General features: G+C 35.3%; 1 protein-coding gene across 1 annotated transcript; it reads right to left on the bottom strand.

The window, feature by feature from the left end:
- Positions 1-406: 406 nt before the first annotated feature.
- Positions 407-5,710, bottom strand: amh (anti-Mullerian hormone). The gene is made up of 7 exons (XM_055218523.2): positions 5,334-5,710; positions 4,763-5,053; positions 4,502-4,671; positions 3,528-3,642; positions 3,336-3,459; positions 1,767-2,212; positions 407-1,135 (listed from the first exon to the last, which is right to left on the bottom strand). Exons 1-7 carry the CDS (start codon positions 5,437-5,439, stop codon positions 711-713), a joined length of 1,677 nt encoding a protein of 558 aa, XP_055074498.2. The 5' UTR covers positions 5,440-5,710; the 3' UTR covers positions 407-710.
- Positions 5,711-15,633: the final 9,923 nt, after the last annotated feature.

The raw sequence follows: 15,633 nt of genomic DNA, 5'->3' as shown, positions 1-15,633 counted from the left end.
CATGAATGCATCTAAGAAATTAAAAAACATTAAGCTAAATAGTTTTATTAAGCTAATAATTTTATGGACAAACATAACCGCTTGTTCTTAAATGTATAGTTCTCAAATGTTAGTTTTATAGTAAAGTGTTTCACACTTTTAAACTATTTTCAGGATTGAAATATTAAATGCCACTTTTAATAATCAGCATGACACAAAAATTGCATGATTGGTTGTACCACCTGACATGTTTTTGAATGGGGATATCAAAAATACTGAAAAAAAATCATTAAAATGTTGTTCAATAAACAAAACTTTTTAAACACTGTTCCTTAGGCTACTATATGCATTACATTTATTTTTTAAAATATGTTTTTAGGAGCATATTTTGTCATTGACCCAAAAATATAATTTGACACAGAGAAAATATGTTTTATATATACTTTATTCAAACACAAAATTCCAGAAGCTTAATGCAGATACACGTCAAAAGCAAATCTAGCTGATTATTTCTTGATCTAAAAAAGTATTGTCTATGTTAATTTTCTCTAAAATGACTTCATTCAAATGCAGATAGCTTATGTTGCTTTCCTGCACAAGTATCAGTGTTGTAGCCTATTTGGATCTATTTTGGATTCAGTTATGCATTTACAGGCAAAAATAAAAGCAGATTATGCAGATTTGTGAACTTTCATCCGTATGGTGCACTATATGAATACACAAAAGGGCTGTCAGCGACACTCGCACCTGGTCGCCACCACATTGGTCTTGCAGGACAAAACGGTGCCTTGGCTCTCCAGCTGAAACACACACAGGTCATCATATTCCACCGGCACGCAACACGGAGAGCGTTCCACGGGATGGCCGTCCTGGATGTGGCTGATCAGGAGGATGACGTGGTTGTTGCTGCTCGTGCTTATAGGGAAAGTGCAGGACCCTTCGCAGTTATTGATCTTGGCCGTGGAAGGTTCGAGGAAGTATTTCCTCAAGGACACGATCATGGACTGTATTCTGCACTGTTTGGGGCCCGTCGAGCCGTCCTCATTCGCTCTGGCTGCCCTCTGTGCCCGTTCCACTTCCCAGATGCCGAGTACTGTCTGCAGCGCTTTCAGCAGCAGAACGGACCTGTACTGGGCTTCTTTATGCTCTGTAGTTACTAAAAATGAACAATAATTATAAAAAAAAAAAACCTGTATAAAACTTTATTATGGTTCAAGGAACTCTGAAGGCTGAAGTATATGGTCCACTTTTTACGCACGCGAGTGTCGGCGTACAGTGCGCGCGCGACGCAATTTTCGTCATCAGAAGAGTGCAGCCGGATTTTTATTTTATGAAAAATAAAATATTTTGAGCGATTATAATTTTTACGTTTTGTCTTATAATGTTACAAATGAGTAGGCTACATAATACAATTTTGTAAGTCTTTAGAAATTGTTGAATAAAAAGAAACTCCGCGTACATTGTATGCATAGGCCAGGAGTACAGGAGAATGTAGTACGTGACATTGCATCTCGTCGCAATGCGCATGCGTCGAATGACTCGCGTAAATAAACTACAATTTGCAAGGCTGTGCGTTTGACCGTGATCGTAAGTTCACATACACGTAAAAAAAGACTATACTCCATGCTTTTCAGGTTCTTTAATCAAACTTAAAGAGCATTTTGTGCAAAACAATTCAATATAAAAGCACAAAAAATAAACCAATTAAAAAAACAAGTACTACATTGTGACTATGGTTATTTAACTACAATAGATTATGGAACTGGAGAAATAAATGCATTACTCACTTGCTTCACCATCCTTTCCCTCTGAAGGAAGAGCACTCATTTCACTTAATCTCTGCAGCCTGTTAATCATCTTTTGTCCCGCTTCCTCCTTTTTCACCTGAGCCATGGCTTCGTCCAATCTCAGTCTGAGCACAGAAAGCAAAGGAGGCTCCAGGTTCAGCTCCACGCGGTGGGTCTGCAGTATTTGCTGGTGCTGTGGGAAGACAAATACGATTGGAGTGGAGGAATTCATCAGGCCTGAAAGAAGAGACTGCGAGGACGACCCTCCAAGCGTCAAAGGTGGCAGGGAGTGAAGTGTGTCCAAAGAGACTCCGCTCTCCTCTTCCTGAGATTCCGGTGGCTCCTTTTGGGGAAGGACGTCCATCAAGAACTTCTGCAGCTCACACAGGAAAAGAAAAGTTTTGGATGGTGGAAGAGAGCTGGAAGGTTGTTGATCCACGGGAATTCTGGGAATAAATAAAACAATGTTTGTGTTTGGAATACCCTGCTAAAAAACAATATAAACCATCACAGAAATTCTATTGGATTTAATGGGAATTTAATTGGTTGTAATGGAAACTATAATGGTCTCTGTAAAACATTTCAAGCTGGTTAAACGTAGAAACAAAAGTTCATCTGCTGCCTTAAAAATGTGAGTTAAATATACTTGAAGATATGCTTTGTTTCAACTCACAAGTAGTTGAGACAATGTGTAACTTTACGTTTAGCTTTTTGGAAACTTACAAACATGAGTTTAATATCTAAAACTTAACATGATTATTTGAATTAAATAGAAAGAGTAAGTACACATAACTTAATGAGGCTTACATGTTTTACAGTATGTTTTGGGTTCTATTGGTGGGGACATTAAATCTTACTGGAATAAGTAATTTTGTAGTGGTTTAAATGTTAAAAGTTAATTGTTCCTAATGGTTTTTTTTAATGGAAACCATTAGAATTTCTGTGATGGTTTCTATTGTTTTTTCGGCAGGGTAGACATGTAGCTTACTACTTAGTGAGCAACTGCTACATAAAGCATACTGCATACTAAATGGGAGTCAAACATTTATTTTTAATACAATTTTAATTTAATTTGAACAAATCAAGATATGCTAAATACTGCTATTCATTTCACAAAATTACAAGTCTAATGCATTGCATTATGGGATACAGAGTTGTGCATATCGTGCCATTTCACATTTTGCAAAATGTACACTGAACAAACATTATTCAAGATTATTTAAAAATTATTTAAGGTAAGTGGTTGCAATCAATTTATTTAAAAAAAAAATATATATATATATAAAAAAACTTTTTTTTAAATGTAGCTTAAATAAGTTGATTGCAACCACTTACCTTAAATAATTTTTAAATAATCTTGAATAATTTTTTTCAAAAAATTATTTAAGGTAAGTGATTGCAACCACTTACCTTAAAAATTGAATAAATTAAATGAATATTTTTTTTCAGTGTACTAGTAAAATCATCTGGATATTTCATGCATACGGAAAAATTGCATTGCTTTTCAGTCTATATTACAACACAAGATTCAAGTCAGCATTTTAAACCTCAAGCAGGTGCGTCACATACCCATGATATTTTAAATTAGCTGATCCTTCAAGAACAAAAAGCATCAGTGGCCTCATTGTGGTGTTGCTGTCCTCCACCGTCCTCATCAAGACTTTCTGAAGCTCAGACAAACTGGGTTTCTGCCCTACGATGAAGAAAAAAAAGGGCTTTAATGGGGACACACCAGCATTTATATAATGAGAAAAATCTCACCATCATCTTTCAATGGTTCAACTTTCAGTCTCAGTTTCAAGTGGGTACGCATATGGGGCTCCCTTTGGCCTCTGGTAAGGACAAAAAAACGTGTGCTCTTCGAAATGCAAACCGTCTGAAAGAGAGAGAGAAAGAACCAAATAATTAGTGCTGAGCATAGATTAATCTAGATTAAAATTATTTTTTGCATAATATATGAGTTTGTGCTGTGTGTAAATATTATGTATATTTAAACACACACACACATACATATGTATACATTTATGAAATGTTTTATTTATATATAATTTTTTTATTTATATATAATATAGAATATATATTAAAATATAAATAAATATATATACACATGTAAATGTTTCTTAAATACATACATATGTGTGTGTATTTATATATACATAATTACACACAGCATAAACTCATATATTATGCAAAAAATACTTTTATTTTGTATGAGATTAATCTAGATTAATCTATGCCCAGCACTACAAAGAATATAACATAAGCAATTATTTGTGTAGTAATATATGCTTGGAGGAAACACATCATCAGGTTGTTGTCAGGATGGTTAACACTACACTGTAAAAAATACTTTGCTGCCTTAAAATCTTTTGTTAAATCAACTCAGATTTACAAGTCATGTCAACAGAGAATTGAGGAAATTCAACTTAATTTTATAAGTTATAACAACTTACCTGTAGTTATAACAACTTCAAAGTCAAGATAAATAATAGTTCGCTGAAATGACTTTTGTTGAAATCCGAGTTGATTCAACAAAAAAATTTAAGGCAGCAAAGTATTTTTTACTGTGTAAGCATGTTGCTTATTTAAGCAAGGACTTTAATTTGACATCACAAAGTGACCCCTGCATGTAAATTCCTCTATAAAAATACAGTATATAGCATTTTAGTCTAAATATCAACATATATTTTAGTATAAGTATAATATTAAGTGCTAGAAATCATCATGATAGTAACCTGTGTAACTGGGTGAAGAAAATGACCGTCAAACTTAATAGTCAAGCCATCTGCCTTGGATTCCACATTAAACAGGAGCATCATGGAGGCGGGGCTGGTGGGTCGGATATACCTTGGGAATTTGAGGGTCAAGATGATCTCACCTTCCTTGTCAACCTCCCAGATATCTACTAAAATGTCCAACGTAGAAATATCCAATATTTACATTAACTAATGATAATTCAATCACATATATAGTTCCATATATAGTAATATAGTTACCTTCTGTAGCCTGTACACCCTTGAGGCCTTTTTGTTGTCGATGTACACTCTCGGTTAGATATTGGAAATTTGGTACTGCGTCGTGTTGAGAACACAGTCCGAAACGTTCGAAATCCGGGCTTCCCGCTTCACCGACATGATTCAGGGCTGACACGAAATCATCCACGGCATGATTGTGAGCTGGCTGGTCATCATTACAAGCTATCTCTTCAGTAGCATGTGCAGAATGGGCAGGTGGGCCAATCGGCTTTACAGCGACATCTCCGACTTCAGCCTCATCTCCTTTGCCTACTGTTGGTCAATCGAATAAACATTTAAGGGTATTTGAACCATGCTTTAGGACTTGCTCCAGCTTGAGGACCTAATTTTTCATGCCTTGGGCATCCCACCAACTCTTAAAATTGTTTCTACACCCATGCTACCCAGACAGAAAAAAACTCAAGCTACACTTTTTAAAGAAATACTGGGTTGTTTCAACTTACGATTAATTTTCTCCAACGATTGCATGGATTGAAACAAAGAAGCTTACTATTACTCTCAAAGGTTACGTCTTTCAAACCATTTTACTGACCTGATGTGGCCTGAATGTCGCCCCGCTCCGTGTGTCCCACTGTGGCACCGTACGACGCAGTCGAACACAGCAACAGCATTAACCAAACTCTTGCTTGCATGAGCATCTTTCCTCAATCACTGAGACGTCCAGCACTTGTTTTGGGGCGGAACGGCAACGGCGATGAGTTTTATACACACCTCCTGCTGACCAGATGGGACCCAACTTTTCAAGAAAGCTTGTCCTTGGAGTAACAGCGGGTATTCGAGGCATGCGGGTGTCGAGGGATAGTGAATGGATATCACATGCCTTTGAGGTTTGATAAGGTGAGGAGTAGCTCACACAGACAACGAAACACTGTGTGGACCCCAGACAAATAGTCTGCAGTGTGTTTCCAATAACAGTGTGAGACTCCTTGTTGGTAAATTGCAACAAAGTCTCATTCCTTTTTTAGATCATATCCCTCTTTAGTTTTATTCCCACGGGACGCAGTTATACTTTTCAGAATTTGCGTCCTTGGGTCTGTTGAGTGACGTTTTTGTTGTCCTTCTACATTGTACCCCAGCTGGGGCAAAGTCATGTACAGTATTAGGTATAGGTATACATTTGGTACCAATATGTACCTCTGAGGTACTTATATGAACTCTTTAGGTACAAAGTTGTTCTTTTTGAAAGGGTAGTGACAGCTGGGCTACATATTTTGGCCATTTTGCTTTAGTGGAGTTGTTAGAGCAGTGTCACTGTTGTGTCTAGATGAAATCCCTGCAAGATTTTGCATTGCTGCTCCCACTTTTATGCTTGCCCAAAATAAATGCCGTACACTGGTGCACTTACATTTTTAAGTTTTTATTTCAACTTTCTTAACTAGTGCAGGGTTATAAAATTAAGTTGAATTAGCCTAAGCTGTTTTAACTTTATTTTTATCGTCACAAGTCAAAAAGTTAATATTAATTGTAAATTCAAGTTGATTAAAATATAAAAAAATAAAACCAAGTGAAAAAATAATTTTTTACAATGTATGAATGCCTCATGTGAAACGTTTTGGACTTTTACAGCCAAAAATGATTCTTCTATGGTATTGTGAAGCGAAGCCATTTTTTTAAAGTGTGTAAGCTTTCAATATAAATAGACTTAGTAATACAATATTTTTAATATTTACAATAAAATCCTAATAATAATAAAATTGAGAAAACGATAGAGTGTTTTTCTGAGGTACACCGTTGGTGTTGGTGAAATTCCTCTTTTTAGACACACAGCTGCTGTTTTTAAGACTTTCAAGGTCTCTCTCTAGCACTGGTGTGCTAGGTGTTTCATCGGTCCTGAGAGATAAGGCAAGGATCTATGGCCTAAAAGAATGGCTGAGAACTGGCACGAATGCTAGATTACCATATCTGGAATACTAAATGAGAAAATATGCATTTCTCGAATATTCAGGATGTTCAAGAATAAAGCTGCATAGCTCAGTGGAAAAAGTTATGGGTTCGACTTTTTGCATATGTTGATATGAAATGAACATAGAGTTTTATGTCAACTTAACAAATTAAGTTAAACATTTAAAACTTAAGCTTGTGTCATGTCACAAGTCACAACTTAAAGTGCACCCATTTCATTGCTAAAAAAGGTTATTTTATGTATTTGGTATAATAGAATGTGTTCCTGTGGTTTAAAAAACATATTTTTCACATACCATACATTTTTGTAGCTCCAGATATCTGTCTTCCTGAAACGCATTGATTTTGTGCAAAACCTGTCGATTTGAAAAGCACCGTGTCCCTGATTGGCCAGCTAATCTGTATATTGTGATTGGCCTGAATACCTCTGATGTTAGCCGGAAATGTGACGCTCCTTACCATGTTTGAAAGATTCGGTCACAATGCAATGCTAACAGGAGTTAACTTACAGGGATGAATTATGATAATGTCGGTCTTGTCCACGTCAACAGGCCCAGGAAGTAAACTGTTGCTTACAATCCGTGTGTTTGTTGTAGTCCAAGAAAAAAGATTTATGTTGGAAACAATAACTCGCATCATTGTGTACTTTGTACCTTTTGCATATCGTAAACATGTACTAATACACACTTACACACCGAAGGAAATGAAAAATTGTGAATAGGATAATAGGTGCTCTTTAAAATATTAGGTTTAATTGACTTGCATAACTAAGTTGCATAAAGAATGCAATGAAATAATATGTGAAATTGTTCTATCTATAGACGGTTTCATTGGACGCACGTGATACACGTCTGGATCCGAACCTTACTTCCGGTTTCGTTTTTTTTAATGGTCTGACTAGTTGCTAAACTGATCTCTCGAACAAATGCCTCGTCGAAAATAACAAATGTTTTGGTTTCCTAGGTAATCTATGTGTTGTTTTTTGCTTGTTATATAAATAAACCACGTTTAAAGAACTTTGTTGTTATTTATTGTTAGCGGAGTTACCGGAAGTTACGTGCGGACCACGACAGCCGCTTGTTTATGTTGTAACTCCTGAAACGGTCTATATAGAAGGTATGTACATTAATTAAGTGCAAACATTATACAGAACATTTTTTACATGTCCATTTATAACCCTAGAATATGCCTTTTAAATGAAATGGTCTATAATTGCCCTATTTGTAAGGGTCATGAATAATAATTTTTAGCTCTGCGGCTCATGCTAGTAGCTCACATTAGTGTTTGAGCCTGTATCAGACGAAAATACAAATTTTATACAGTTTGGAGATTGTTAATGGAAGTTTCTGAGTGGTAAGTTTGTGTTTTTTTTATGGACCTGCAAAACATAACTGTAACATAAATAGTAGAATTTCAGCCTAAACGCTAGCATATAGCATTAATTAGCATATTACGCTAACTCAGCAGTAACAACTTTGTTTATGGCATTTTAAAGGAATAGTCTACTCATTTTCAATATTAAAATATGTTATTACCTTAACTAAGAATTGTTGATACATCCCTCTATCATCTGTGTGCGTGCACGTAAGCACTGGAGCGCGCTGCGACGCTTCGATAGCATTTAGCTTAGCCCCATTCATTCAATTGTACCATTTAGAGATAAAGTTAGAAGTGACCAAACACATCAACGTTTTTCCTATTTAAGACGAGTAGTTATACGAGCAAGTTTGGTGGTACAAAATAAAACGTAGCGCTTTTCTAAGCGGATTTAAAAGAGGAACTATATTTTATGGCATAATAGCACTTTTGGGAGTACTTCGACTCGGCGCAGTAACACCCTCCCTCTCCCATTATGAGAGTGAGAAGGGGAGCGGACTTTTCAGGCGAGTCGAAGTACTCCCAAAAGTGCTATTACGCCATAAAATATAGTTCCTCTTTTAAATCCGCTTAGAAAAGCGCTACGTTTTATTTTGTACCACCAAACTTGCTCGTATAACTACTCGTCTTAAATAGGAAAAACGTTGATGTGTTTGGTCACTTCTAACTTTATCTCTGATTGGTACAATTGAATGAATGGGGCTAAGCTAAATGCTATCGAAGCGTTGCAGCGCGCTCCAGCGCTTACGTGCACGTACACAGATGATAGAGGGATGTATCAACAGTTCTTAGTTAAGGTAATAACATATTTTAATATTGAAAATGAGTAGACTATTCCTTTAACAACTTGTAATTAATTTAATGTGCAAATTAATGTTGGGGGCTATCACGACTGTAACGTCACAGTCGGTGTTGAAATTGATTGGCCTGTTTTCCAGCTGTGTTTTGCATGCACAAGGTTTATATAAGGAGGAGGAAACAAACATGAGGCTCATGATATGTCATTACCATGTACAGAACTCTTATTATTCATTTATGCCTATGTAATTACAGTTTTTTTATTTTACCGCACCTTTACCACGACGCACTGTAAGCCACTTTACGTAAGTGTCTGCCAAATGCATTAATGTAAATGTACTCTGCCTTTCAAAGTGTTTCTTTTTTTTAGTTTTACATAACTTAATATTTTGCTAGCTTTAATTCTCGAAGAAAAAAATCGAAATTAATGTTGAACAACCTATCTCCCTAGTTCATCCCAGAATGTGACACTATCAGTGAAATCCAGGCTTAAGTCTCATAATGTAATGAGATTAGAAGCATCAAAGCTTGATTTTAATCACTGACATAAACTTAGTCAATAGTAAAGATATCAGTTATCTATTATTTTTAACTGAATGTTCTTTATGTTATGTAGGATGATGTAGAAAACAGTAAACCACAAATAATTACACTGTAAAATGTGTCTGTAGAAATTAGTTTTACTGGCAGCTGGTTGCCAGTAACTTACTGTAGATCTTACACTGTAAAAAAATTCTGTAGAAATTTGCAGCTGGGTTGCCGGTAACTTACCGTAGATTTAAATTTATGTTATTACTGGCAACATTTTGTTCAAAGTTAAATGAACATTAAACAATTACAAGTCTTTGTCTTTACAGAATAAAACTAGAAAAACAGCATCAAGCAAAACTTTCTGGGAAACAAAATCTGAAGCAAAAAACAGAAAAAGGTTGATGATGATTTCTGATTCTCAGAATGCTTTGCATGAGGCTGTTATTGTATAGTTTTATTCTGTAAAGATAAAGACTTGTTAATATTTTAAATTTATTCAACATTGAACAAACTCTTGCCAGTAAAAAACATAAATTTAAATCTACGGTAATTTACCGGCAAACCAGCTGCGATACCATTGTAATTTCTATGGATTTTTTTACAGTGTACATTATGTTATTTACTAGCAACAGTTTGTTTAAAGTTAAATGAACATGAAACATTTTGAGTCTTTATCTTCTACAGTAAGTTACTGACAACCAGCTACATAATTACAGCTTTTTTTTTTACAGTGTTTAGCTAGGTTTTCACAGACTGGGTATATAGATGGACACATTGGACTAACATAATCAGAATTTCATCCTGCCAGGCATTTAATCTATTAATTGTAGCAGAAAACCAATAAAGAAACAGATCAAATTGAGCTTTTTATTAAAAAAAAATTCATTTTGTCAAACAAAAAACTGCAATTTAAAAAGATTTTTGTTAAATCAGGCATTCTGATAAAAGCACCAAACAAACTGAGACAAACTATACTGTAAGAGTTTGCTATCATTGCACAATGATTTTATTTTTGCCAAACAAAGAAAGGTGTGACTTCATATAAATAAGCATTACAAATTTGTAAGGTAATGCAAATATTTCTTAATGACAAATCACTTAATTTAAGATCTTAGGAGCAGTTTCCCAGACAGGGTTTAGATTACTCAGGACTAATCCTTAATATTTGGACATTTAAGTCGTTTTTACAAACAGACCTCACAAAAACATTACTGGTGTGCGCATCTTGGGGCAAAACAATGGCATATACATTAAAATATGTTAGTACAAAGACTGCTCGAACATGTCTGAGAAACAAGGTGCTCCATAAAGTTTATTAGTAATTGATAAATAACAGAAACTGCAAGCATGTAAATTATGTGCAATAAAGCAAACTCTTAAGGTTAACCCCTCCCCTTCCTGTCAATTCTCATTAATATCTATCAGGTAGGAAGACAGCAATTTTTTTAACATACCCTTCAAATATGCAAAACAAAAAGCTGCTGTTCCTGAGACACTAGACAGAATCTATATGAATTTAAATATTTAAAATCTAACATTAATCATTTGTAATGCACGACCTTGTACACATACCTGAGAAAATCTGCAAATATTATGAATTGTTTTCTTTCTAAATAGTAATAGTTTTACATCAGCTTTCGAATCCAACAAGAGAAGTTTGCGTGACGGTCAAAAGAGTTGGAAAGAGACATCAGTATAGGTCAAACAAGCCACGCTTGCATTGCTGTTTATTAAATGTTCCCCTCTTTAGCACAATGATAGAGGTGCATGAATTTTATAGCTGCATTTTCCTTGTTTAAAGTGTAGGAGAGCACCTTACTGTTGTAAAGAGTATTTAAACCATCAAGATTATGAAACCATAACAAAACCATCACTGAAAAACAGTCGCATAGATATCAAAACACAAATTGGCCATTAAAACACAATAATTATTATTAATCACTACAAAAACTCATCAGTGCTGGTAACAAGAGACTTATTTACTTGTCAATATCCTATTTCATCAAAAATCCTTAGTTTACAGAAAAACCATTACACAATATTTTATTATTATTATTCTTATACAACCATCATCTGTTAAACAGCATTTTTAACTATAAAGCTTAAGTGAGGTTGATTCTTTCCTTGAGCACATACTAGAGCAAAACACAAAATACACCATAAAGAAAAAAGCGAAAACAAAAAATTAAATGGGTGTACTCCTGTGTTTGTAACAGAAATATGGTGGATGTCGATAATTTCCCATTTAGCGATTATCGACTTTAGCCTAAATTTTATTTTATTTCAGCAATTCCATTGAAATAAAATGATCTGCATGTGTGTGCGCGTGTATGTGTATGATACAGGTCATAATGAATAATCTCTAGATATTATATCGGTCATTGAAAAACTAACATCGGTTGACCACTATTACTGACAGAAATCTGTACAATCAGTCACATCAAAACAACCTCACGTTACTAAGATACGCAATAAGCTTAAACTCTTGGTTACACGAAACAGTTTATAGGACAGGTCTTGACTTGCAGATTTTGGTATCTGTAGAAACCGGAGCACCAACTTTAGTACGATGAAGCGGTTACATAATGGATAAAATATAAAAGAGGTTAAAAGGAATATTTCACCTAAAAATTAAAAATAGACATTGCTAACTCATCATAATGACACCCCAAACCTGTATGACTGACATATTCTACGTGTATTACGAATTGGCTTCCAGCTACCAAAGCGAATTTGTATTCATTTTTATGGCCACAATTGTATGTTTAAGAACGATTTGGTTTCACCCCATGACGTTAGCTGTGTTTTTTCCCCCTAATAAACGTACGATTATTGGACAATTCACTTCATATGAATTCATACGAATTAGCAAAGTCTTAAAATACAAATTAATTACTGCGAGATCAAGCTCGTATGACTTTGCATATTTTGTCGCAAAAAACGTCTTAAAATTAACTTAAAGTATTACTTTAGTTCGAAACACTAAGATAAAAAAAATTCTCATCAAGCAAAAAAATTTAAGCTTAACATTAAGCAATTTAAAATGTAATTTCACATCAAAATTTTTTACTTAATGTGAGAAAATGTAAGTTTAAAGAACAATTTTTTTTAAAGTGTTACCAATTTAAGTAATTTTATTTGTAAGTACATTTTCACTTTTTACAGAGTTGTCAAGGCCGAAGTATAATCCACTTTTTTTGCATATGCGAGGGTACGCACACCGCCAGATTTTTAAAAGCCCTGCATACATTGTATGCGTAGGCCGCGCATACAGGAGAATGTAGCCCAAAGCTGCATTGCATTTTGTCACAATGCGCATATGTGGCGAACATCTGTGTAAACGTACGAGTCAAATAAACACTTTGCAAGGCTGTGCGTTTGACCGTGCGCTTAAACGTAAAAGCCAGAGTTAACTTCGGGCTTAAGTCCAGATCAAGACCAAAAACTGTTGAGTCGAGTCCAAATCAAGACTGAATCCAGATATAGCTTAGATATCGACTACAACGCTGGTCTTGAACTTATCTCTAGCGGTTTTTCCTTGCAATTAAAGTAAAATGGGGCTGGAACTTTTTGGGGCAGGGATTATCTTAAGCCAGGACTAGGCCTTAGTTTAACTAGAAAATATAACTAGTTTTAAATGGGACATTAAAATTTTTTTGAAAATATGCTAATTTTCCAGCTCCCCTAGAGTTAAACATTTGATTCTTACCGTTTTGAAATCCATTCAGCTGATCTCCGGGTCCGGCGCCAGCACCCCCAGCATAGCTCAGCACAATCTATTGAATCGGATTAGACCATTAGCATTGCGCTAAAAAATAACCAAAGAGTTTCGATATTTTTCCTATTCAAAACTTGACTCATCTGTAGTTACATCGTGTTTCGGCAGTGCGAAATATCACTACGCCTATTGCAGCCATGTTACATCAGCAAAGTCACTGATTATAACGCCAGTGTGAGAGTATAGTTCCTAGCCACATCGGCCTAGAAAATCACAACCCTCAAGTCTCCGTCAGTCCAAGCACACAATGCAACCACAGACGAGTCAAGCTCCAAACAGGAAAAACACCGAAACTCCCTGAATCTGATTAGACCATTAGCATTGCGCAAAAAAATAACTAATGAATCGTGCTAAGCTATGCTAAAAGTGGTAGCGCCAGACCCGGAGATCAGCCGAATGGATTCCAAAAACTGCAAAATCAAATGTTTAACTCCAGGGGAGCTGGAAAATTAGCCTTTTTATTTTGAGGCAAAACAAAGACCACTGATGTATTTTAAGATATGTCAATGCAAGTTGGTTTCAGTTTGGATAGCTCTTAAATTTATTTTAGTCTACGACAAGTCTTAAGTCTTAATCCGGGAAACCGCCCCTTTAAATGTTAATGAAAGTTGTAATGGTACCCTAAAAGTACCATATAAAATTCTTAGCAATTGAAGACTTGGGAAAAATGTTAACTTTGCATAAAGAACAGATTCAAATTCCCAAAAGGGAGGTCTGGTTTGGAACAACATGCGGATGAGTAGACGACAATTTTAATTTTTGAGTGAACTATCCCTTTAAGAAACAGCACCAAGTCATTCGGGACAAGGATGGCAGGCAAACAGGCTTAACACACACTTTCCTCTTTAACAAAAAGCCGGATATTAAGGAATAAAAGAGCAAAACGCCTTTTGGCACCACTTTAGTATTTCAAACAAGCTTGAACAGTCGAGTCTTGCTATATTACTAGCTTTAAGTACCGACAGGTCAATTTCAGAGGCGAGCACCATTTAAATCAACAAAATTTCCTCCTGATAAAGTTCTGCAACGTATGAACTTCCATGTACAAGTATTCGGTTCTTAAGACCAAAAGGTGTTTCTTCCGTAAAAATCGGCACTATCTATACAAGCAGGGTCTGCTGCGTGCTGGGCACCAATAAACATGATCACGTTATAAATATCGAAAAAAAAAGAAATGCCGCAAGGCTTGATAACATCCCTGTGTAAAAGCACCAAGAATCTTTATTCATTTCTTTTTTTCTGTATGTTGTTAATATAAATAAGCACAGTCTTAAGTTGTACAGATCGTAGCACCATTTTTTCAGATCGCGAGTCAAGTACATACACTTTGCACGTCTTGTGCTGTGCTCGGATACAAAATGCAAACAATTTCAAACGATAAATAACCCAAATTATATACAATTATACAGATATAAAGACACAACACCATTCACAGTAAAAAAAAGAATGAAAAGAACAATAGAATAAAATAAAATGCACAAAGGATGAGTTGAAGTTGCCCAGTAGTTTTCTTTCTTTGAACTTTTGTTGTTTTGTAAATATTTTGCATTTCCCCAGTGTGTACGATATTTGCGATATTGTAAAGTTTGTGCTGGTTTTCCAGGTTTCAGAGAGCACCATTACAACATTGGACTTTTTTATCCAAAGGAAAACATGAGTTTCTTTGTAAAATCTGCGAGGAAAATGATTTCAGCACCAGATTCACCTGAATAAGCCTGTACCGTGTAAGACACTGGAGCCAGATTGAACTAAATATGTGCATTGAATTAAAGGTTCAGCAGTAACTGTTAAGATTACGGAAGCTTGAGTATTAAACTAAACAGATCACTAAAGCTGCAGTAAACGTAGTGATTCCTTGCGATCCGACGGTAACTAACCTGGTTAAAAGATTACTTACAGGCATCTGCTCATTCTGTGGCTCTAATCGCTTCTTTCCCTGCAGATATTCGTATTATTTGTGTATTTCTGGGAAGGTGCACTGCAAAAAATGATTTTCAAGAAAACTTTTTTGTCTTGTTTTCAGTAAAAATATCTCAAAAATCTTTAATAAAGATGCATTTTCTTGATGAGCAAAACGACCCAAGAAAACAAGTCCAGCCTCTAGACCAAAATATCAAATTCAAGTGATTTTGTGCATAAAACAAGCAAAAAAAATCTGTCAATGGTGCAAGCATAAAAACCCTGACATTTTTTCTTAAACACTAAATTCAAGAAAAATTCAAGAAAAATTAGCTTACCCCATTGGCAGTTCCCTTGCTTGTTTTATGCACAAAATCACCCAAACCCGATACTTCTGGTCCAAAAACTAGACTTACCTTCCCGGGCCGTTCTGCTCATCAAGAAAAAGCATCTCAATCCAAGAATTGTTAGATATTTTTACTAAAAAACAAGACAAAAACACTAAGTAAGAAAGTCATGTTTTGCAGTGTGCAGGTGTATGAAACCT

Source organism: Misgurnus anguillicaudatus, chromosome 23 (genome assembly GCF_027580225.2).
Source record: "Misgurnus anguillicaudatus chromosome 23, ASM2758022v2, whole genome shotgun sequence".
NCBI classification, from domain to species: Eukaryota; Metazoa; Chordata; class Actinopteri; order Cypriniformes; family Cobitidae; genus Misgurnus; species Misgurnus anguillicaudatus.
This window is presented reverse-complemented; position numbering and strand designations above follow the sequence as displayed.

Bases quoted from the DNA above. Each gene is read 5' to 3' on its own strand.
- amh (XM_055218523.2), bottom strand. From the start codon at position 5,439: ATGCTCATGCAAGCAAGAGTTTGGTTAATGCTGTTGCTGTGTTCGACT. The intron at 5,054-5,333 runs GTCAGTAAAATG...ATTGACCAACAG, and splicing joins CGACATTCAGGCCACATCAG to TAGGCAAAGGAGATGAGGCT. The intron at 3,643-4,501 runs GTTACTATCATG...TCTCTCTTTCAG, and splicing joins TTCTTCACCCAGTTACACAG to ACGGTTTGCATTTCGAAGAG.